The sequence below is a fragment of the Armigeres subalbatus genome, chromosome 1 (assembly GCF_024139115.2).
Source record: "Armigeres subalbatus isolate Guangzhou_Male chromosome 1, GZ_Asu_2, whole genome shotgun sequence".
Classification (NCBI taxonomy): Eukaryota; Metazoa; Arthropoda; class Insecta; order Diptera; family Culicidae; genus Armigeres; species Armigeres subalbatus.
Window position 1 is genome coordinate 252,129,958 of NC_085139.1, and position 22,549 is coordinate 252,152,506.

The 22,549-nt window shown below is 40.1% G+C and overlaps 1 protein-coding gene across 1 annotated transcript in view; it reads left to right on the forward strand.

Annotated features, from left to right (window-relative positions):
• LOC134206654 (uncharacterized membrane protein DDB_G0293934) overlaps positions 1–22,549 on the forward strand; it is a 542,450-nt gene that overhangs the window by 310,201 nt on the left and 209,700 nt on the right. The window contains exon 5 of the mRNA XM_062682381.1: positions 16,379–16,669. Within this exon, the coding sequence (XP_062538365.1) occupies positions 16,379–16,669 (291 nt within the window). The remainder of the gene's footprint in view (positions 1–16,378; positions 16,670–22,549) is intronic.

Genomic DNA, 22,549 nt, shown 5'->3' on the forward strand with positions numbered 1-22,549 from the left:
TCGTCACCACCGATGCAAACTAGCGGTGGGTGGCTCACATTGTCTTCCCTTGAACCTCTTCCTATCATGTACTTCGCCTTCTACGTGTTGATGACTAGTCCGATCCGCTTAGCTTCCCTCTTTAGTCTGATGTAGGTTTCCTCCATTTTTTCAAAGTTACGGGCCATAATATCTATGTCGTCGGCGAAGCCAAATAGCTGGACGGACTTATTGAAAATTGTACCACGTGTTAATCCCTGCCCTTCTCATTACCCCTTCCAAAGCGCTGTTGAACAGCAGACACGAAAGGCCATCACTTTGCCGTGATTCCTTAGAACATCAAAATTCCAACTCAAGGATAGGTTGTATGCTTAACCGCCAGTAACCCGTAACCATAACCCGTAACTTAACCTATGAAATAATTTTCCTGGATGGAACAGTAAATTTTGAACATTTTTGCTGAAGAAAGCAAGGCTCCATCTCCTAAAACTGATTTTTGACAGCCATGACCCATCCGTATTGAATCGGTTAAAGGGATAAATAATAAGAAGTAGAAGTTTCTGGCTTTGATTTTAATTATTGACAATAAACCAATAATTATTTTAAAGTTAGCTTTCTTATTGACTAATTGCCTAGTTTGATGTTCTAATTATGTTTAAATACTCCTCCAGTTTTCCGCATGTGGCAATGGCCAGAAGATATGTTGAAACCCATCACCGCTGCAAATGTTATGATAGTTTCATTTTCCGTTGAACTTTTCGCACTGCCTTTAAGCAGTGGTTCCTTCAAACAAAAAACTTTGAACGATGAGATCCATGGGCTTTTAATTTTCACAAATGATGATGAGCCTGTGGTAATCACGAGGGTTCACATTAAAAGCATCCCATCCCATCAGCTCATCGCCGCCTAGTCTAACTCCATCATCATCGCTTTTTGATTGTCCGCACTGCGCCTGGTGCGGGGTAAAAATCTAGGCCAACCAACAGGTTAACTAAATGCGTACCATCAACAACCGTCAATGGGGAAAGGGCGCAGTTTCACACCCATCAGCCAAACCACCTGGATGGAAACCCTCCCGCCAAGCAAGCAGGAGCGTTTGGAGCGGAGCGGAGGGAACCAGTGAGAATAATTTCCGCACAGCCAGAGATGGGTTGTAAACAAAACAGCCGCATTTATGCTATTAGCGGGATGCACAGGGCACGCACGCACGCAGTCAGTGGAGCATAATCGGAAAAATTAAGACGGCTTTAATTACATTACCACGAACACCGCCGCCACAAGCACAAAGTCGCGGGAACGGCGGCGGATGGTGGATCGCGGGAACGGCCCGTTCTGCTGCATCTGCGTATGTGCGACGACGACGGCGACCGAACGGGTGGTGTTTTGATGAGAAGAACTTCTCCAAAGCCAATGCAGGAAGTTTGGTTGGTGGAGTGATGGATGTTTTGCTGGGTTGGAAGCGATGCATGTTGGAATGTGCGGTGAAGTTGCGTAAGATCAAGTCGGTACGCGGCACCTGTTGTGAAATTTACCCATTTTTTCTCATGTGCAATACACATCACGTGAATCTGTGTTTATTTGGATGGAGCATTAGGCGTGAGATGGTGGGTGTTATAAAATTAGAAAGGGTTGGCTAATTTCTGATTGAGTTCTGATTTGAACTGAAGAAGTGATACAAATAAAAAATAAATAAAAAAATAATTTCTTACGGACAATCCTAAAAATTGGAATATCGATGAACTTCCCATTAAAATTCGAAAACATTAATTATAGGAAGTCTCAAAGAATTTTCTTTGCAAATTCCCTAAAAATTTCCCATGGAAAAGCCGAAAGCTCCCTTGACAAATAAACGATCACAAGCTCTATTTCGCTTATCTGGTTTCCAAATAACGAATAAAATATTCCAGTCCAGTAAAGTGGTATCGACGCCCCGCGCGCTTCCAATTGGACGCAACAAGCGGAAAGAGGGATTCATAATAAAGTCGCTAAGCAACTTGTTTTATTGTTACCTACAAAAGTCGTGCAGTAGGCCATGACTTCGATGTGCATTCGGCCATGCGTGCGCGACGATAAAATGCTCATCCATGTTTTTGCAACCCGAAATTGATACGAATTTTTTTTTATGGCAGCAGCCGAATGGGTTTTATGGCGACCTATTTGCTCGGCTACACAGAGAAGTTAATTGGTCGTAAAATGGGTACGATTGCATTGTCAGTCAGATGTGCCCCGAAAACAAGCGTTGAACAATAAATCCTCTCTCGCTTGTTTCTTCATCTAATTAACCGATTCCCGATAACGGCCTTCTCGGATGGAATTAGTTTGAAATCGGTGGAAAAATGGCCCTTTCCCTTTTCTTTCAAATCGCGGCCCATTACGGCGCACTTTGCCAGTCGAGCTGATGGGAAACAAAAGTTAGTGGAGTGGGGGCAAAATTAATACAGTCACGAGCCAAAGCAGTGAAATTTTCCCTCCGTTCTCCACCATGACCCTTACCAGACATTTTAACCCGTCTTCACGCGAGGAATAAATGAACTCCAACTCACTCCACCCAACAGAGCCAGAGAGTCCAGTCCATAACGCAAAGTTAATTGAAAAAAGTCATAACAATAATTCATTTCGCTGTATTACGAGGCTGTAAAGATAGAGCACCCACTGCCAAGACCATCAGCTTTCGATTCGGCCCTTCACGAAAAAAGTAGAAATGAAACGAATCTAAAATAGGGCGAATGAGTAAGTGGTGCTGCCACAGTCGTTGCTGCTGTTTGTTGTTACGCTTTAACGATAGTTATCTATCACCCGGCTTATTATTGGAGTAGGTGGTGGACTCAGCGAGCAGGAATCTATTCTACATATTCTAAAATAGTGGGAACATTTTGTACGTTTTAGAGTAATCGTTGAGGGAGATGCGCAGAAGAGGTTTGGGAGAGTCATTAACCTTGAAGTCTGGATTGAGTGAAATTGAAAATGTTTCATGGTTATGAAGAATGGAATGCTAAGCATGTGGCTGTATTCAAAACTTGGGTAGACATAGATTTGATGTTCTTCCAATATTTATAAAACTTGAACCGCGGAGTGATTTTAAAAAGAACTGAAAATTGAAATCCACATAGAAAACCAATCTAAACATAATCGTAGTAAAGCGACTATTTTGAGGAGAAATTCAAACGACATCAAACCAACTATTAATTAATCTCAAAATCTATGGAGCGTGCTGAAATACTGATCTGTCATGTAGATGTAGAATGATGCATTCCAAGCTTGTAAAACACATCTATAAAAATATGAAAATCAGTCATTCTCCTGCGGATCTGCGATGGCATTCCCTATCCAGTTCTTCGAATCCCTAAACAAACATGTCCAAAACAACAAACACAGCTCTTATTCACACTCTCCGAATCTGTCGCTCGCTTGAATGCACAGCCATTGATTAACGACGACGTTCTTCCCGAGACAGCACAATAAAGGGCATAGAAAAACAGAAAATTTTCAACCAATTTTCTGTAGACAAATTTCTCAATCGACTTTCAGTTTTTTTTTCTGAAAAGATGTACACAGTGAAAACAAAAACTTTATGATTTATTCGTAACTGGGGTGCACCTGCAAAGAAAATACCATTTTGAGTTAATTTTACGGCAAAACCAGACTGTTAACAATTGACTCCAAGTCTCCTCTAATAACCAATCGCTAGAAAAGGGTGGGATAAATTGGACCCCTTTTGTTCCAGAAAGTGCTGCAATACGAATTTCTGTAAGTTTTTACCTAAACCGCAGACTACTATCGAGAGCATTCGTCAACCCGAGGCCATTGCACAATGGTCCCAGAGTCGAATCTAGCAAGACAAAAATGTTTGCGCCAAAACTATTGGTTTTAGATATATAGTGTCTTTGGGAAAAAAAATTCATATTTTTTGACGATTTTTTTCCATGTAGTGAAATTAGGGTGGTACCTATATTTCAGAAGTTCATAATATCAACTTTTTAATTTTTCAGTAAAGAGTGTTTTTGTTCAAAGCGTTTTATTTCATTTTGAAAAAAATATGTTTTTAATCGAAAAACGGCTATAGCTTGATAAATAAACGAGATAGGTTCATGGGTCTTCAACAAAAAGATGTGTATTTAGAAGTTCTAAATCTGGTCCATACAATGTATCCCTCAAAAATGAATAGAGTAGAGTGGGGCAAGAGTGCGCGTGGGGTAAGAGTACGTATTCGATTTTTTGAAGTAATGAAAAAGATAAACTAGCAGCACTGCATCAGTTTGACAGGTATTCTGGCCAACTATTATCATGTGTAATTGTAAACGATTTGATTAAACAACAAGGGAGATATGGAGTTAGATAACTTTTTGGTCATTTTGCTAAAAATAATTTGGTTTCGGCAACTAGTATTTCATTACCATATATACGTTCAATCAGGTAAGCATTATACCATTTCGATAACCTATTGTATAGAGTACTTTATGGTACAGAACACCAATCCGGTTGGTTTTCCAAGAAGTCAAAACCATTACTTGAATAATTTTTGGAACTGTGGGGTAAAAGTACGCAGGAACCGGTGGGGCAAGAGTACGCATATGAATCTTCAAGTTATGATGTCAAACCCGTATCTCCGGCCGAAATAAGACTTCTTCCAAAGCGTAAAGATCCACAACTAAGAAAAAAGGGACAGAAATCGAAATTATCACAAGTTTTTAGGATAAGTTGAAGTAATTCGGTGTTAGAAAGGACTTAGCGAACAAAGCACTGAAGCGAAATAATGAAATTGTATTAGGACTTGTTGTACACCTAAACATAGTACGAAAACACAATTTCATCTAAATGATAATTTCATTTAATCGAAAGAAACATTCATAAATTACGCAACGTTTTGCTGGGTTGTGAGATGTGTGACGATCCATATAATTTTTAGAGGATTCATACAAATAGTGTAAGATAGGGGGGCGGGGTGATGAACTCGCCAAATTTTACTTTACGTGATTGGTGGACTTTCTTTAAGGAAAATGCATTTGTATAAGGTACACTGGGGGAAGTGGAAAAGGAAAAATCGATAGTGCATGTTTGAATTAGTGTAAAACCAGTTTAAATGATCTAAATGTATTCAATCAAAATGGACTATCAAAAACAGTCAATTTTGCACCAACTGTGCGGTAATTCATACCATTTTGGTTGCTTGAAATTGATGGAAAAGATTTAAAAATTAGGAGTTGTTTTTCCACTTAACCCAGTGGGATGGGGTAAGTGGAAAACCCATGTTACCTTGACCTTCAATTGTGATGAGTAGTTATATATAACTAAAATCGAAACGGTAATTGCTCTGAGTAGCTTTTGTCGAATAATTTCATTAGTTTAACGGCATAGGTTCCCAAGGAATTCTCGTAATAGCTAGTCGAGGGCTGGTTTTGCATACTCGAGCATTAAGTGTACGTAAAATCTATAGGTTCTCCTCAAAGATGAACTTTTTATAGGAAAAATGGGGCTCACAGGGTTATAAACTAATCAACTTAGTTTAACGAATTGAGGTGATGTCTGTGTGTGCGTGTTTGTATGTATGTGTGTGCGAAAAACACGTACAAAATAATCTCCTATTTTTTCTTAGCCAATTTGGTCGCAAAAAAAAATGCATTCAACAGCAAGACTTGCTATAAATGTGAAAGAACGTGAATTGTGAAATATATTCACCTACCGGAGCTATTTTTTCTTTCCCATAAATTTTTTTCATATGTAAAACATGTGAAATGCATTAATACCAGTAGGTGGATTAATCAGGCTTTTTCTGATCTACATTAGCCCAATCACCACTGAAATCGCAATGATAACAAAGAAGGAACATATTAAGATTCACAGCCACCAAAATAAACCCTGGAGGCATGGGAAAAAATTCGTGATCAGAACATTTTCCACTTCCCCCGCAGTGTTTGATACCAGGGGTAAGTGTAAAATCTTTTAATTATTTGCTTTCATGATACAAACCACTACAAATTGAATGGGATTAGTATAATTGTATTGTTATAGTCACCTGTGATATAAATTCACTTGAAAAAATGACAATTGGTGCAAATAAGCTTTGATTTTATGAATGGAAAAATCAATTTCTCGCGAAACCTAAAATGACAGTTTAAGCGTTAACCGTGTTAGTGTATGTATTATACAAATTTTAATATGGTATTAGTGTGGGCATCAAAGTATATTCTTGCACAATGTTATGATGTGGTAAAAACTGTCAAGTATGTACAATTCCAATTTTTTGAGTTGATTTTTACACTTACCCCCTTTTTCCACTTCCCCCAGTGTACCTTACGCCACGCGAAACCTGTTATATATTTTCACCTCTGTAGTTTTTTGTATATATAAAAAACAACGGTTTTTCGGACATATTTTTAGGACCCCGTCCCCCTTTAAGAGTTACGTAATCTTTAAACAATTCCTAAGATATGCTCATTAAACATCAATTAAATGTTATTAACTCTTATTTGTGTTAATATATACTTAAAGCACATGATTGGATAAATGCGTACTCTTATCTACCGATGCGCACTTTTACCCCACCGGTGGGGTAAGAGTGCGTTTTTCACTTGTCTTGCAATAAGGGTTCTACTAAAACGAATCTCAATAATTTCAATATTTTTTCTACTGGGTAACATAAAGGAAGAGTGAATCATCGACACTAATTTGATATGCAGAAGCTTGCTTCATAAGGGCCACATGATCGATTGAAAACTAAGTGCGTACTCTTGCCCCACTTTACTCTAATGATTTAGAACATGGCAGAAATTCATACCAAAGGTATAATGCCGTTAATTCTACCATTTTATTTGATTTTTATCCGTTTTTAGAAGTGGCGAAAATTAAAGCAATTTTTTACACGTATTTAATTTTCGCCCTCTGGCGAAAGTCCATAATCGATTCTTTTTGTTTTGATGGCTTTAATTTTCGCCCCCGTTTACAAAACTGTCAGAATTGCCACAATATTTACTCCCATCAAGAAAGTTCTGCAGTACGGTTGTTATTCCCCTATCATCAAATGGATTTCAAGGTAAATATCTTGAATAACCAGGATTATGGTCATCGAGAGAGGTGATTTATCAATTTTTCTGATTTCAGAGACCGAAAAAGTATGGCGAGTGCTACACACCGGAGGTGCCCTACACCGCCTTTTTGAGGGTACAAAATCACGAAATGAGTATAAGAACGGCAGCAAAGCATTTCGGAATTCCACGCTCTACCATTCGATCTCGTCTTAAGAAGAAAAACCAGAAGCAGATCCGTGCTGGCCCAGACACAGCGCTACTAGCAGATGAGGAAAATGAAATAGAATCGTGGATTTTTGACATGCAAGATCGCGGATACCCGATCACGAAAAATTGGTTATTGGACAGCGTAAAGCAATATCTGGACGCTAATAATCGCGAAAATCGATTGGTGAATAACAGACCTGGTAGGTGTACTCTTGAAATCATGTAACCATGGTTATCATGGGGGCAGCAGGGACAGCAGGAACAGCATGATGTCCAAGGGCTGGACGACCCCTCCCCAGCTGTCTGCGAGTCAGGGAGAACTGCCTAGGGCGTGGTGGGATTTAGCAGTGGGCTCTGCTAAAATCCCTCCCTAAAAACCACAAGTGCCCGTAAGCGGACTCTATCAAAGCGACTGTGTGCCGCTTCAAAAGCACAAGCCCAGGGAGGGAGTGCCAACTGGCATGTGGAGTGTCCCTACTTCGGTAGGGTAGTGCGTGAGCTGCTTCGGCAGGGAGTGAGTGATCTGTTTGTGCTGAGGCAGGAGTGTCATAGCGAGTCGCCGCCGCTATGGCCACCTCGAAGCGCAGCAGAAGTCTGAGTATGGACTGCACATGCTAAGGTAAGAGTGTCGTAGCGTAGTATCGTTGATTAGTCCCCACATACCGCTATCGACACCTCGAGGCATGGCAGTGGAGTGTTAGAATAAGTTGTGGAGTGTACCTACTTCGGTAGGGTAGCGCGTGAGCTGCTTCGGCAGGGAGTGAGTGATCTGGTTGTGCTGAGGCAGGAGTGTCATAGCGTGTCTCCGCCGCTATTGTCACCTCAAAGCGCAGCAGAAGTCTGAGTATGGACTGCACATGCTGAGGCAGGAGTCGAGGTATCCCATCGACACCTCGAGGCATTGCAGTGGAGTGTTAGAGTGAGCACCATAACCATGAGTTCATAACCAATGCTAGCGCAAAGGTGTCGTCTTCCGACATATTATCATGGTTCCGCAAAATCGAATCATATCCAGCATCACAGAACTCCCTCGACATTTTGCAGGATCCGAGCCGGATTATAAACGGGGATGAGACGTCTTTCCTGCTAAACCCAAAGAGCAAATCCGTTTTTGCTCTACGTGGCAGCCGGAATGTTTACGATATTGAAAGGAATTCCAGTAAAGTAAATATCACCACCATGTTTTCCTTCTTCACTTCTGGCGAAACAATCCCACCCACTATAATCTACCCTATAAAACTATTCCAAAGTCGGTAGCTGATGGTGTTCCGCCTAAGTGGGGTATAGCGAAATCCGACAATGGATGGATGACTGCTGATGTCTTTCGTGATTACATAAGGAACGTTCTAAACCCGCATCTGGAACGAAATCAAGTAAAGAAGCCGGTGATTTTCATTACCGACGGGCACAGTAGTCACATCAATATCCACACATCTATAATGTGTCGCGAAATGGGTATTATATTAATCGCATTGTATCCCAATGTTACCAGAATCATGCAGCCAGCAGACGTCTCCGCGTTCAAACCGCTTAAGACTGGGTGGACAAAAACTATCGAGCATTTTCGACGGAATAATCCAAATGCCGCAGTGACAACCCAAAACTTTGCATCAATTCTACAAGATTGTTTGCGTGAATCACTGACAGTGAAGTCTATTAAGAACGGATTCAGAGCTTCAGGACTATTCCCATGGAATTACGAAGCAATTTCGACAAGTGCTTGGGAAAGAGTACGGTTTCATTGATAGAAACTCCGGAAATCCAAGACCCACATGATGATGGAAACTCGAACGGAAACGACCTTCTAGTGGCGAAAAGGACCATCGAAAAGTGTGCCCTTGGGAGCGACAAAATTAAAAATTCAAAAGTGATTTCGGTAATGTGCTTTGATAACGACGACGAAAAAACTCTACATAGCATTTACACCACTTTGCAACCCAGCTTTCCGGATATCATTGAATCGGTTACAACGAAATCGAATCAAGATGAGATTTTCTGTAACTTTGATTATACCTCAACAACCGTCACCCTTGTATCCACAGAAGTGCAAGGAGAATTGAGCATTTCAACATATGAGGCAGATAACTCCGTGATGCGAAATGAGACTGTTGCATCTGGCGAGGAAATGCCAGGAACATCGGTGAGACCTTTAAAAAAATTTTTGAATGTACCACCCACACCTCAACGAACAGCTAAGAGGGAGTACAAATCGAAGAAATATCATGTTCTTACATCTGATGAGTTCATCGAAGAGTTCAAGCAAAAAGAGGTCGAGAAAAATCGTGTTGAGGAAGAGAAACAGAATAGAAGAACGAAAAGAGAAGAGCGCAAGAAAGCCTTTGAGCAGGAAAAAGAGGAGAAGGCAAAACTGAAATTACTAAAAGCGAAGGGGAGAAAGCAGAAAGAAAATAAAGAAAAAGAACCGAAAAGCAAACACAAACCAAAACGTATTGTTGTTTGAACTGGCTAACAAGCTGAAGAATTGAATTTTTTATTTTTGGATTTTTAATAAAAGTTGGAACCGGCATATCTAGTATTTATGTATATGTATATATCTAGACCAACATTTGAAAAGGGCGTAACAGCCAAAATTTATTCCTTCTGATTCTTCGTCTACATACAAAGCTATATATGTGGATGAAGAATCAGAAGGATTAAATTTTGGCTGTTACGCCCTTTTCATATGTTGGTCTAGATATTATTTTTCATCTCAAGATTTTTTGTCCTGGACAAAAAATGCCTATCTAAATTGATTGTATTTTTTCCACCTTGAATGATATCAATCCTTCCTTTCGTCTTTTTGATTTCAGATAAGTCCGTTATAGACATTTATATGTATTTTAGAAATTATATTTTAGTACTTTGTGACCACTCCTGGGTGTTGTAAGGCTAATTTCAATATTGTAACATGGTTTAATGTAATTGAATGTACGCTTTTGGATAGGGGGCGAAATGATAGAGCAAAAAAGGAGCGAAAATTAAATTTGAGGGGTCGAAAACTAAAACATGCATTGATTCGTAATAAACGTAAACTATTTAATTGTTTCAATATTTTGAAGAAATTTTAACTATGATTCTCGATTTTTGACGGAAATAGTCAAGTAATTTCATTAAAAAGAGCTTGTAACTCTATATAAAACATATGCTTGGCATAATAACGTTTTAGGGGGGCGAAATATAGTACGTCTACCCTACATCTCCATAGAAAATTCTCCCCAGTTTGTAAAAAAAAATCATCTGCATATCCAAAAATTTTCAACTTCATGAAAATTTCTAAGGAAAATACATTCGAATTGCCGGAGGAAATACATCCATATTTCGAAAAATCCCAAGGAAATGAATCTGAACTTCAAATAAAATTCCGAGTTTTTGAGGAAATTCATCCAAATCCTCTGGAAATTTGAATGAATTTTCCCTGGAAATTCGAATGAATTTCTTTCGGAAATTTGGATAAATTTCCTCTGGACATTCGAATGAATTTTCTCTGGACATTCTAATAAATTTCCTCTGGAATTCGAATGAATTTCCTCTGGAAATTCGGATGAATTTCCTCAGGAAATTCGAATGAATCGGATGAATTTCTTCTGGAAATTAGAATGAATCGAATGAATTTCCTCTGGAAATTCGAATGAATCGAATGAATTTCCTCTGGAAATACGAATGAATTTCCCCTGGAAATTCGAATGAATTTCCCCTGGAAATTCGAATGAATTTCCCCTGAATATTCGAATGAATTTCCCCTAGAAATTCGAATGAATTTCCCCTGGAAATTCGAAAGAATTTCCCCTGGAAATTCGAAAGAATTTCCCCTGGAAATTCGAAAGAATTTCCTCTGGAAATTCGAATGAATTTCCTCTGGAAATTCGAATGAATTTCCTCTGGAAATTTGAATGAATTTCCTGAAATTGAATGAATTTCCTGGAAATTGAATGAATTTCCTGAATTCGAATGAATTTCCCCTGGAATTCGAATGAATTTCCCTGGAATTCGAATGAATTTCCCTGGAAATTCGAATGAATTTTCCTGGAAATTGAATGAATTTCCCTGGAAATTCGAATGAATTTCCCTGGAAATGCGAATGAATTTTCCTGGAAATTCGAATGAATTTCCTGAAATTCGAGATGAATTTCCCTGAAATTCGAATGAATTTCCCTGAAATTCGAATGAATTTCCCTGGAAATTCGAATGAATTTCCCTGAAATTCGAATGAATTTCCCTGAAATTGAATGAATTTCCTGGAAATCGAATGAATTTCCTGGAAATCGAATGAATTTCCCTGGAAATTGAATGAATTTCCTGGAAATCGAATGAATTTCCCTGAATTCGAATGAATTTCCTGAATTGAATGAATTTCCCTGAAATTCGAATGAATTTCCCTGGAAATTCGAATGAATTTCTGAATTCGAATGAATTTCCCTGGAAATTGAATGAATTTCCTGAAATTGAATGAATTTCCTGAAATTCGAATGAATTTCCTGGAAATTCGAATGAATTTCCCTGAAATTGAATGAATTTCCCTGGAATTCGAATGAATTTCCTTGGAAATTCGAATGAATTTCTGAATTGAATGAATTTCCCTGAATTCGAATGAATTTCCCTGGAAATCGAATGAATTTCCCTGGAAATCGAATGAATTTCCTCTGGAAATTGGAATGAATTTCCTCTGGAAATCGAATGAATTTCCTCTGAAATTGAATGAATTTCCTCTGGAAATTCGAATGAATTTCCTCTGGAAATCGAATGAATTTCCTCTGAAATCGAATGAATTTCCTCTGGAAATTGAATGAATTTCCTCTGGAAATCGAATGAATTTCCTCTGAAATTGAATGAATTTCCTCTGGAAATTCGAATGAATTTCCTCTGGAAATTGAATGAATTTCCTCTGGAAATCGAATGAATTTCCTCTGGAAATCGAATGAATTTCCTCTGAAATTGAATGAATTTCCTCTGGAAATCGAATGAATTTCCTCTGGAAATTCGAATGAATTTCCTCTGGAAATTCGAATGAATTTCCTCTGGAAATTCGAATGCATTTCCTCTGGAAATTCGAATGAATTTCCTCTGGAAATTCGAATGAATTTCCTCTGGAAATTCGAATGAATTTCCTCTGGAAATTCGAATGAATTTCATCTGGAAATTCGAACGAATTTCCTCTGCAAATTCGAATGAATTTCCTCTGCAAATTCGAATGAATTTCCTCTCGAATGAATTTCTACTCGAATGAATTTCCTCTGGAAATTCGAATGAATTTTCTCTCGAATGAATTTCCTCTGGAAATTCGAATGAATTTCCTCTGGAAATTCGAATGAATTTCCTCTGGAAATTCGAATGAATTTCCTCTGGAAATTCGAATGAATTTCCTCTGGAAATTCGAATGAATTTCCTCTGGAAATTCGAATGAATTTCCTCTGGAAATTCGATTGAATTTCCTCTGGAAATTCGATTGAATTTCCTCTGGAAATTCGATTGAATTTCCTCTGGAAATTCGATTGAATTTCCTCTGGAAATTCGATTGAATTTCCTCTGGAAATTCGATTGAATTTCCTCTGGAAATTCGAATGAATTTCCTCTGGAAATTCGAATGAATTTCCTCTGGAAATTCGAATGAATTTCCTCTGGAAATTCGAATGAATTTCCTCTGGAAATTCGAATGAATTTCCTCTGGAAATTCGAATGAATTTCCTCTGGAAATTCGAATGAATTTCCTCTGGAAATTCGAATGAATTTCCTCTGGAAATTCGAATGAATTTCCTCTGGAAATTCGAATGAATTTCCTCTGGAAATTCGAATGAATTTCCTCTGGAAATTCGAATGAATTTCCTCTGGAAATTCGAATGAATTCCCTCTGGAAATTCGAATGAATTTCCTCTGGAAATTCGAATGAATTTCCTCTGGAAATTCGAATGAATTTCCTCTGGAAATTCGAATGAATTTCCTCTGGAAATTCGAATGAATTTCCTCTGGAAATTCGAATGAATTTCCTCTGGAAATTGAATGAATTTCCTCTGGAAATTCGAATGAATTTCCTCTGGGAATTCGAATGAATTTCCTATGGAAATTCGAATGAATTTTCTCTGGAAATTCGAATGAATTTCCTCTGGAAATTCGAATGAATTTCCTCTGGAAATTCGAATGAATTTCATCTGGAAATTCGAATGAATTTCATCTGGAAATTCGAATGAATTTCATCTGGAAATTCGAATGAATTTCATCTGGAAATTCGAATGAATTTCCTCTGCAAATTCGAATGAATTTCCTCTGCAAATTCGAATGAATTTCCTCTCGAATGAATTTCCTCTCGAATGAATTTCCTCTGGAAATTCGAATGAATTTTCTCTCGAATGAATTTCCTCTGGAAATTCGAATGAATTTCCTCTGGAAATTCGAATGAATTTCCTCTGGAAATTCGAATGAATTTCCTCTAGGAATTCGAATGAATTTGATTTTCCTCTGGAATTACGAATGAATTTCCTATGGAATTTCGAATGAATTTCCTCTGGGAATTTGAATGAGTTCCTTCTGGAAATTCGAATGAATTTCCTCTGGAAATTCGAATGAATTTCCTCTGGAGATTCGAATGAATTTCCTCTGGAAATTCGAATGAATTTCCTCTGGAAATTCGAATGAATTTCCTCTGGAAATTCGAATGAATTTCCTCTGGAAATTCGAATGAATTTCCTCTGGAAATTCGAATGAATTTCCTCTGGAAATTCGAATGAATTTCCTCTGGAAATTCGAATGAATTTCCTCTGGAAATTCGAATGAATTTCCTCTGGAAATTCGAATGAATTTCCTCTTGAAATTCGAATGAATTTCTTCTGGAAATTCGAATGAATTTCCTCTGGAAATTCGAATGAATTTCCTCTGGAAATTCGAATGAATTTCCTCTGGAAATTCGAATGAATTTCCTCTGGAAATTCGAATGAATTTCCTCTGAAAATTCGAATGAATTTCCTCTGAAAATTCGAATGAATTTCCTCTAGAAATTCGAATGAATTTCCTCTAGAAATTCGAATGAATTTCCTCTGGAAATTCGAATGAATTTCCTCTGGAAATTCGAATGAATTTCCTCTGGAAATTCGAATGAATTTCCTCTGGAAATTCGAATGAATTTCCTCTGAAAATTCGAATGAATTTCCTCTAGAAATTCGAATGAATTTCCTCTATAAAAGTTCGAATGAATTTCCTCTAGAAATTCGAACGAATTTCTTCTGGAAATTCGAATGAATTTCCTCTGGAAATTCGAATGAGTTTCCTTTGGAAATTCGAATGAATTTGCTAAAGAAACTCGGATGAATTTCCTCTGGAAATTGGAGGGAATTTTTTTTTTAGAATTTCTGGATAAAATTCCTCGTATTTTTCATGGAATATTTTCCTAAGTTCTAAAAGAATTAGTTTTGGAGTTTCCATGGGAAATGTTTTGGAATTCAATAAGGCTATGATGGTTGCTGTTGAAAATGAAAAAAAAGGTAAGACTTGACCAATTAGGTCTATTTTCGGATTAGTTGTCAGGAACTTCACATACACTTTATGGGACGTCTATAGTTCAGTCCCGTTCTTAAACCTCTTCACATTCGAATCATGCGAAGTGGGGTTCCAAAGGGAATGACCGAGAAGTGTGAAAAATAAACCGAAGCCGATCTCTAAATTTATCTTTATTCGATCTTAATGCGTGCAACAGAAGCAGTAGCATAGTCCATGATCGTGCGTTCGAGCCTCAACCATGCAGCACGGTTCTTATTCTCGTTCTTTCTATCTTTGGCTGTGCGTTTCCAATTTGAGTTTTCGTCACCTTAGCATCGGTGCAATCGTGCCGGAACTCGAGATGGAGACAAATTGAATCGGTTTGGAGAATTTTTCGAATGTCACATCGTGGTTCTGAGCAGTCGTTTTGAAGATCTTCCCATTTGTTCACAGAATGAAATTTGAACCTGAGAATTAAATATCAGACCCAGAATAAGTCAACCCTAATTTTCGAGCGAGAAAGATACTTTGATTGGGAAATAATTAATTCTGAAAATCTAATTATTTTGCGATCAAACTACGAAGACTTTGGGAAATTGCTTAGTATCACCTTCATATATTGTATTCCTGCTGATCTGGTCACGATCATACAAATGCTTTTTCGCGAGCTTGACAAAGTCCAGCCGGCAATGATTCTAACCATCCGGACTAGTATGGCTCTGGTTGCAGTCTCGCTAGTGTTGTGTATAACAAGCGTGCCCTTTGAATTGTTGGCTCGGAATGAAAGTGATGAAGATGTTTAGTAAATTTTAGCGCAAATCAAAAAATAAAATAATGGCACAACAACACACAAGTTTTAATGAGAAAAAATCATTTCAAATGCTTTAGCACCAGCTCCAGTGTTCGTAGCAACAAAACATTTTGACTTTGAGTCATCGAGCAAGCTTCACCGACTGCTCTAGCTAGCGAGTGGCCAATGCGGAGAAGATCGCTATCGGCAATAAAACACGAATCGGAACAAAAACAATAACACGACCAGCAGGAACTGATGGAATTTTGCTGTTTCGCAATCGATCCAGAACCTGCGCCGATGGGTTCGATACGGTGCGGCGTTGTGGCGGTTGTGGTATGGTGACCCGGCAAAAAACGTAAATCAATTGGACTTCGCCGTCCATGGAAATAGATTGGAGTGAAACTGAAACCAAGCGGATTGATTTGGTGGCGTTTTGCCATCGCATTATTTTACTGAAAGGGAAATGAGAGCTGGGTTTGAAAACAATACAGAAATTCTACGATTTATAACTCCTAAGGGAAATGAAGCGAAGTGCCTTTTTGGTGCGATTCAAAACTCAGTGCACGAGCCAGTTGGTACAACTGACAGGCACCTAATTGAACTTTCCCTTGAAAAGTTTTCATTGCCTTTATCAATTTTCAACCGTTTTTAGCGACCAAATTTCCAATGTACAACTGATGAGGTAGTTTTGCACTTCTTGACTCCTACGAAAGTGCTGTCGAGTCGAAATGTGCAATGACTAATTCGGTTCAATTCGGAATCTATCGTACATTAAAATTGAAATCAATAATTTGTTTTGGTATATTCGGGAAGTATGAAGAGAAAATAATGAAAATCATCCAAAATTGTTAGATCTATTAATTTATATGTATTCATATATTTCTTCTATTATTCTCTCCACGATTTCCAGGGTCTCATTCGGTTCGTCCAAGGGCTCGATGGTGGAAACGTTGGTCTTCGAGACCCCCACGCCGCTGCCCGAGCACGCCGAGCGGGAGTTCTTCCATTCCCCAGCGGTCCTGGCGGGCGCTGGCACCACGGTCAACAGTGTCCACTATCATCATCACCACCATCTTCCGCACTATCATCATCCCATCCATCACAGTCAGCATCAGCAGCAACAGCAGCAGCAGCAGTCACATCCCCCGTCGGAAGGCAGCCTCCCAGGGCTGGACGACAGCGGTATCGAGCTGCAAGAAGAGTGAGTACTTACAGAAGTTTATGTTTGCTATAAAATCTGTTGTGGCACAGGGCTGCCAGCTCCTTGGAAGATTTATCGGGCTCGATGTTTTAATGGTAGCAATTCAAACGGTACTTTCTGTTCGAAAGATTTCCACGTTTCCGCGACGTGCGGTTCAAGATGATCGCCAGCGAGATCATCTCAGGAAGTCATGTGAGTTTCTCACCACCTTCCTCCCTCTTGACGCAGGATTGCATCTGCACAGGTTTCGCTAATGTGCAAGAGAAAGGCCTCTCGACGAGCGACGAGCCAACCGACAAGACGGGGAGAATTCCATTCAACAATTAACCCTTTTCTAAGCATAGTTTTCCCCGTCTGACCTCGCTGATGCTGAGAGGCACCGTCGCGATGCACCGTGCCGCCGAAACCGAACCAGACACGCTGGATGCATTGAATAGAAATAACTCTAAACTGTTGCACCGGAACAGCATAATTTGCGTTCCTTCTGGGCTGCGTCTGATGTGGCGGCACTCGTTCGGGAGACCGGGGCAAAATGCGTTACCGAATGTATTTTTTTCGTCAAGAAATAATAAATGAACAGAAAAAATATGTGTTTCTAAGAAGCTTATCGAAGGTTACCGGATCAGAAGTAAAAAAACAATGGATGGATTCCAACGTATTTTTGCTCGGGGTGGTTTCAAATCCTGGCTCCAAACTAAGGAGAATGTCCATTAGGGTGGCTCAAATTAGTATGGGAAAAACTTTTTCAATTTTTTTGATGGGAGGACCAACTGCAAATCACTGTTTTTGGATGTTTCTGCATACATTTTTCCATATAAACTTAAAACGAGTTTAGCACCGCTCAAACTTTGACCGATTTGGCTGAAATTTTGTCCAGAGCATCAGGGCATCCAATAGAACCGAATAAAAGGGCGGCGCATCAAAAAAATTGAAAAAGTGTTTTTTAAACCACCTTAATGTCCATGCATTGGACTGATACAGTTACTATAGTACAAGCATTCTAATTATTAGTTGCAGTGAAGCTGTAAAACTGTAAATTTGTAATAATTCGCTTGGTGCACCGAAAAATATATTTGAAAATAATTGAATAATTTTCTTCGTATTATGTGATGCATTAATAAATGTTTCTAACAGTACGCTTGAAAAAAAGTCAAAAAAGAAAAATTGAAACCACAAAAATTCCATAACGAGATATGGAATGCAATTCTCCAAATAATTTTAAAAATTTCAAAATGATATGTATTTGAAAATGATGACTTTTGAGTATCTATATTGATCATGAGCATGAGAATGATTGATTGCCCACGGTTGCTTCTCCGTTATTGCCAGGCCAGCTGTAATAACACATAGAACCAACAAATGATGTTTTTCGCCAAACCTTTTCATCTCTCTTCTCTCAACCATTCTCATCCGTAGTTTGTTCTCATGATAGGTAAGCGAAGGAATTCAACATTTCTCGTAATTCGCCTTCTAATACTGATGCTAAGCTGTCCTAGTATAGCAGCACAGTCGATTCGATGCGTCAGGAGATCAGCGATGAAAGTTGCTTTCGAAGCGTTTCGACGAACGTGAAGAACATCTAAATTTATTAATTTGCATCGATCTTCATATCGAGGGAGGCTTCCTGGATCGCTCCACGGCAAAAATCTAAGCGCAAACCTAATAAACTTTTTCTGCACTGTTTCAACTCTTTGAATGGCATTCTGGTGTACTCAAGCCGTATTCAAGTAAAGAACGAACTAAGGAACAGTACAGAGCTTTCAGGCAATATACGTCTCTAAACCCTTTAGCCACACGGAAGATGAAGCCTAGTTGAGCCGATGCTTTCGATGTTACGTATGAAATGTGGTCCTTGAACGTTAATTTCGAATCCAATAGAATACCCAAGTCTTTAATAACGGACTCTCGCTTCAATATTGAACCTTTCAGATGATAGTCGTAAAGAACAGGTTGATGCTTGCGTGTAAAAGTTATTACCGAACATTTTGAAGGATTGAGCACCATTCTGTTCGTTTCGCACCAGCCAACAAAAATGTGTAGTTGGTCTTGTAGGTACATTGCATCGGCAGCACATTTTATGGTAAAATACAATTTAAAATCATCTGCGAATAACAGCTTGCAGCAGCTTAGAAGAAAATTTACGTCGTTGAGGTACAGTAGGAATATAAACGGCCCAAGATGACTTCCTTGTGGAACCCCTGATGTGACTTCAAATGTAGACGAGCAGTGATTACCGATTTTTACAGACATACAGCGTTTGGTCAAATATGATTCAATCCACTTGAGAAAATCTCCCTCAAAACCAAGACGTGCCAGCTTTGCTACTACAATCTGGTGATTGATTTTATCAAAAGCTGCAGAGAAATCAGTATAGATGGCATCTGTTTGATAACCGTTTTCCATCATGCGAACAATCGAGGAAGTATAATATATCAGGTTCGTAACCGTTGATCTGTTGGAAGTAAAACCATGTTGATGCTCAGAAATGTAGCTGCTGCAATTGAATGTCATGTAATCCAGAATTAACTTCTCAAATAATTTCGATGTCGCGCTTAAAGATGCGATTCCACGATAGTTTGAAACTACTCTTCTGTTCCCTTTCTTGAAGAGAGCTTGAGCTTGAGCTTGATTGACTGCTCGTAGTTGCTACTCCATTATGACCAGATCAGCTGTTCTTGCACAGGGAACCAACAGATGTTTGCTTGGGACTAGCACACATCTTCAATGTACAAGTACTGGTGATCTCATTTGTTAGGTCACACTGGTGCCTGCCACGTCAGAATGCAAGTCAATGTAGGGAAGGGGGAGGAAATGATAATGCAATCACTCGCCCACTGCAAGCCGAATATGCCACGAGTTCATGCGGAATTTGTTGGAATTTTTGGGTTAGGTTGGAGAGCAGAGGTCCGTCTTGGTTAACGAGCTGCCAATGTGATAGATAGGAGAAGGTAACTGATGGAATTTCTAATTGGATGTAGGAAACGAGCTCTATAGTTCATTTCCAATTCTAGCAGATTACTGTTAGAATACTCAAGTTGAAGGTATAGGAATAGTAATGGAAACGGTATGGAAGTCCATTTCCAGTTCTAGCGATTGCTAGAACATGAGAAATAAAGAGAAAGATACAAAGTAGGAGAATGGAACGGACCTGGGATTGATCCCACGATCTCCTGCGTATGAGGCAGAAGCAGTAGTCATATGACTACCAAGCCCGCTTTCTTCTGTTCCCTTTCTTGAAGATTGGAAAAACATAGGATTCCTTCCAGATGTCAGGGAAAATACCATTGCGAAGTGATAGGTTAAATATTGTTACAAGTGGTAATGAGACGGAGGATATACAGTTGCGAAGTACGATTGAAGGAATTCCATCGGGGCCAGGATTCGTTGAGATTTTTAAGTTCCTGCCAGTCGATTCAACCTCCTGAATTGTAACCGTTGTTAACCTTCCGAATGCTGGATACTGAAAAATGTTGGAAGCTGCTTGAAGAATGTCATCACTGGATAGGCGTTCATCAGTGAAGACACTACAAAAGTGCGAGCGGAATAATTCTGCGATAGCTTCAACCGTAGAAGCATTCGAAACACTATTGGTCATAGTTGATGGAAGTCCATTCTCTTTTCCTAATCGTTCACATGCCGCCAGAAGTGCTTCGGATTAGACCTCAGCTTATTCTGGATATCTGTTTGGTACGCACAGTAAAGCCGTTTGTTTAGCCGTTTGTATCTGTTGTTGGCTACAGTATAACGTCGTTTGTTGTTGACATTTCTATGCTTAGAAAATACCCGCAGTGCCCGTCGTTTTCTCGATTTTAGTCTTTTCAGCAACGTGTTCGACCATGCAGGATGTTTTGGTTCATTCACTATTTTTTTTTGTTTGGGACTATGTTTGGGACTAACATCATCTTCAATGTGTAAGAACTAGTGACCCAAAATTTAAGCAATACCGGCGCCGACCGTGTCCGAATGCAGGTCAATTAGGAAGCTGGTAGGAAAATGTTGAAGTGATACTCGCTTTGATAGATGCCGACGAGTCATCTGCACTTCCACGAGATATCACTGGGATGTTGGATATTTTTGTTTTTTTTTAACGAAGGTAATGGAAATCTGCAACCAGACACCTAGGGAGGCGAACCCAGGTAGTGTGGGGACCCACTAAAACCAACTCCTTCCTCTCCAGTCTTATTGGGCATTGCGCCCCTTCCATGACGTACACAAGTGCACGTATGCGCCTTAACTCTCCGACACTCCCCATGCAACACATTTGCACAAGACACACTGGCACCACATGTGCCCCAACACTCACCTGCCTATGCCGCTTGAATGATTGCAAGAGGACCACCAGGTACTTGCACCCCATGCCGCCATCTCACAACATAGACAGTCCTCACTCAGTATGGTTCACCCCGTCCTGCAACAGGGTGGCACCACTTGTCTACCAAGCCGGAGGCGACCCTGGGTTGGTGGCTCCTATGCCGCTCCTACCTCAGCTACGAGGCAGACCCTTTCATGTCTCCTATTTCTGAGGTGCCGCAGAAGCATCAACCCGACACTCCTGCCAGTCATAGCGAGACTTTCGTGTCCTCTACTTCTGAGGTGCCGCAGAGGTATCTGTCCCCCCGACACTCCTGCCAGGCCTAGCGAGACTTCACTCAATCCGTCCCTGGCATCCGGATCACACTACTGCCTAAGAAGCCACTCTGACCATACGTACCATGCGAGTCTGAATTGTGTGCTCGCTCATACATTCAGTCCCAATCGCTTGCACCACTTGTGCACCACTCTCTTGACATTCAGTCACTCACTCAGTGGGGGTTGTAATACCCCCACCTCCCATTTTTATCCACTCTGTGCACCTCCTGTGCATCGTTTGGACGTGGAACACCCGGCACGTCACGCGTGCCTAACACTCACCTACCCGGACTTTGATACTGCCAACAGGTCACCGTCAGGTGCTTTGCAGGCAGCACCCACCTATTGATATTTCGAAGCCCAGATAGTCCTCAGTCAGTGTGGTGGTCTCCCCATCCTGCAACGGGGTGGCACCACTTACCTTACATGTCTCCAATTTCTGAGGTGCCGCAGAAGCATCAACCCCCCGACACTCCTGCCAGTCGTAGCGAGACTTTCGTGTCCCCTACTTCTGAGGTGCCGCAGAGGTATCTGCCCCCGACACTCCTGCCAGGCCTCACCAGACTTCAGTCATTCTAACACTACCGACCATGCGTACCATGCGAGTCTTACTTGTGTGCTCACCCATACACTCGGTCCCTCACTCTGTGGGGGTATTACGAGTAATACCCCCAACTCCCATTCGCTTGCACCACATGTGCACCACTTGGGGGTGTGTGGGTACCACCCACTGCCACCCGATTGTCGTCAAAGCAGCCCTCACTCTGTGGAACCTCCACAGGCTCCGTAAACGACCTGGCTAATTGTTTCATTCATTCATCCCCCACGGGTACGGGTCGCCTGACACCATGGGATTCGGGGTTAGGGACGCCATATTGTCAGCTTCAGTATTGCATTGAGCCTGGCGATATAGCCGGATTTAATCCGTTACACACTACTTCCAAGTATCCATATCCCAACGTAACGGGCAGGGATGTCGGGTATTTTTTTTCGATGGAACTAATAAAACCTTTGGAATTGTTTAATTTTTGTAGTTATTCGCAAAATTGACCAAATTAGGAACATGGCCAAAACCGGTACAGTTCATCTATCAGTACGCCAGCCAAACAAAATGACATCCTGACAAAATTGACGTATGCTAGCTGATTTTCGGCAAATTATTTGCGAATTTTCAGCAACATTGACAGGAATCTCAGCAAAAAACATGTTTGCTGGGGCACCGCTGTTGGAATCTCGGTAAAAGTTTAACAT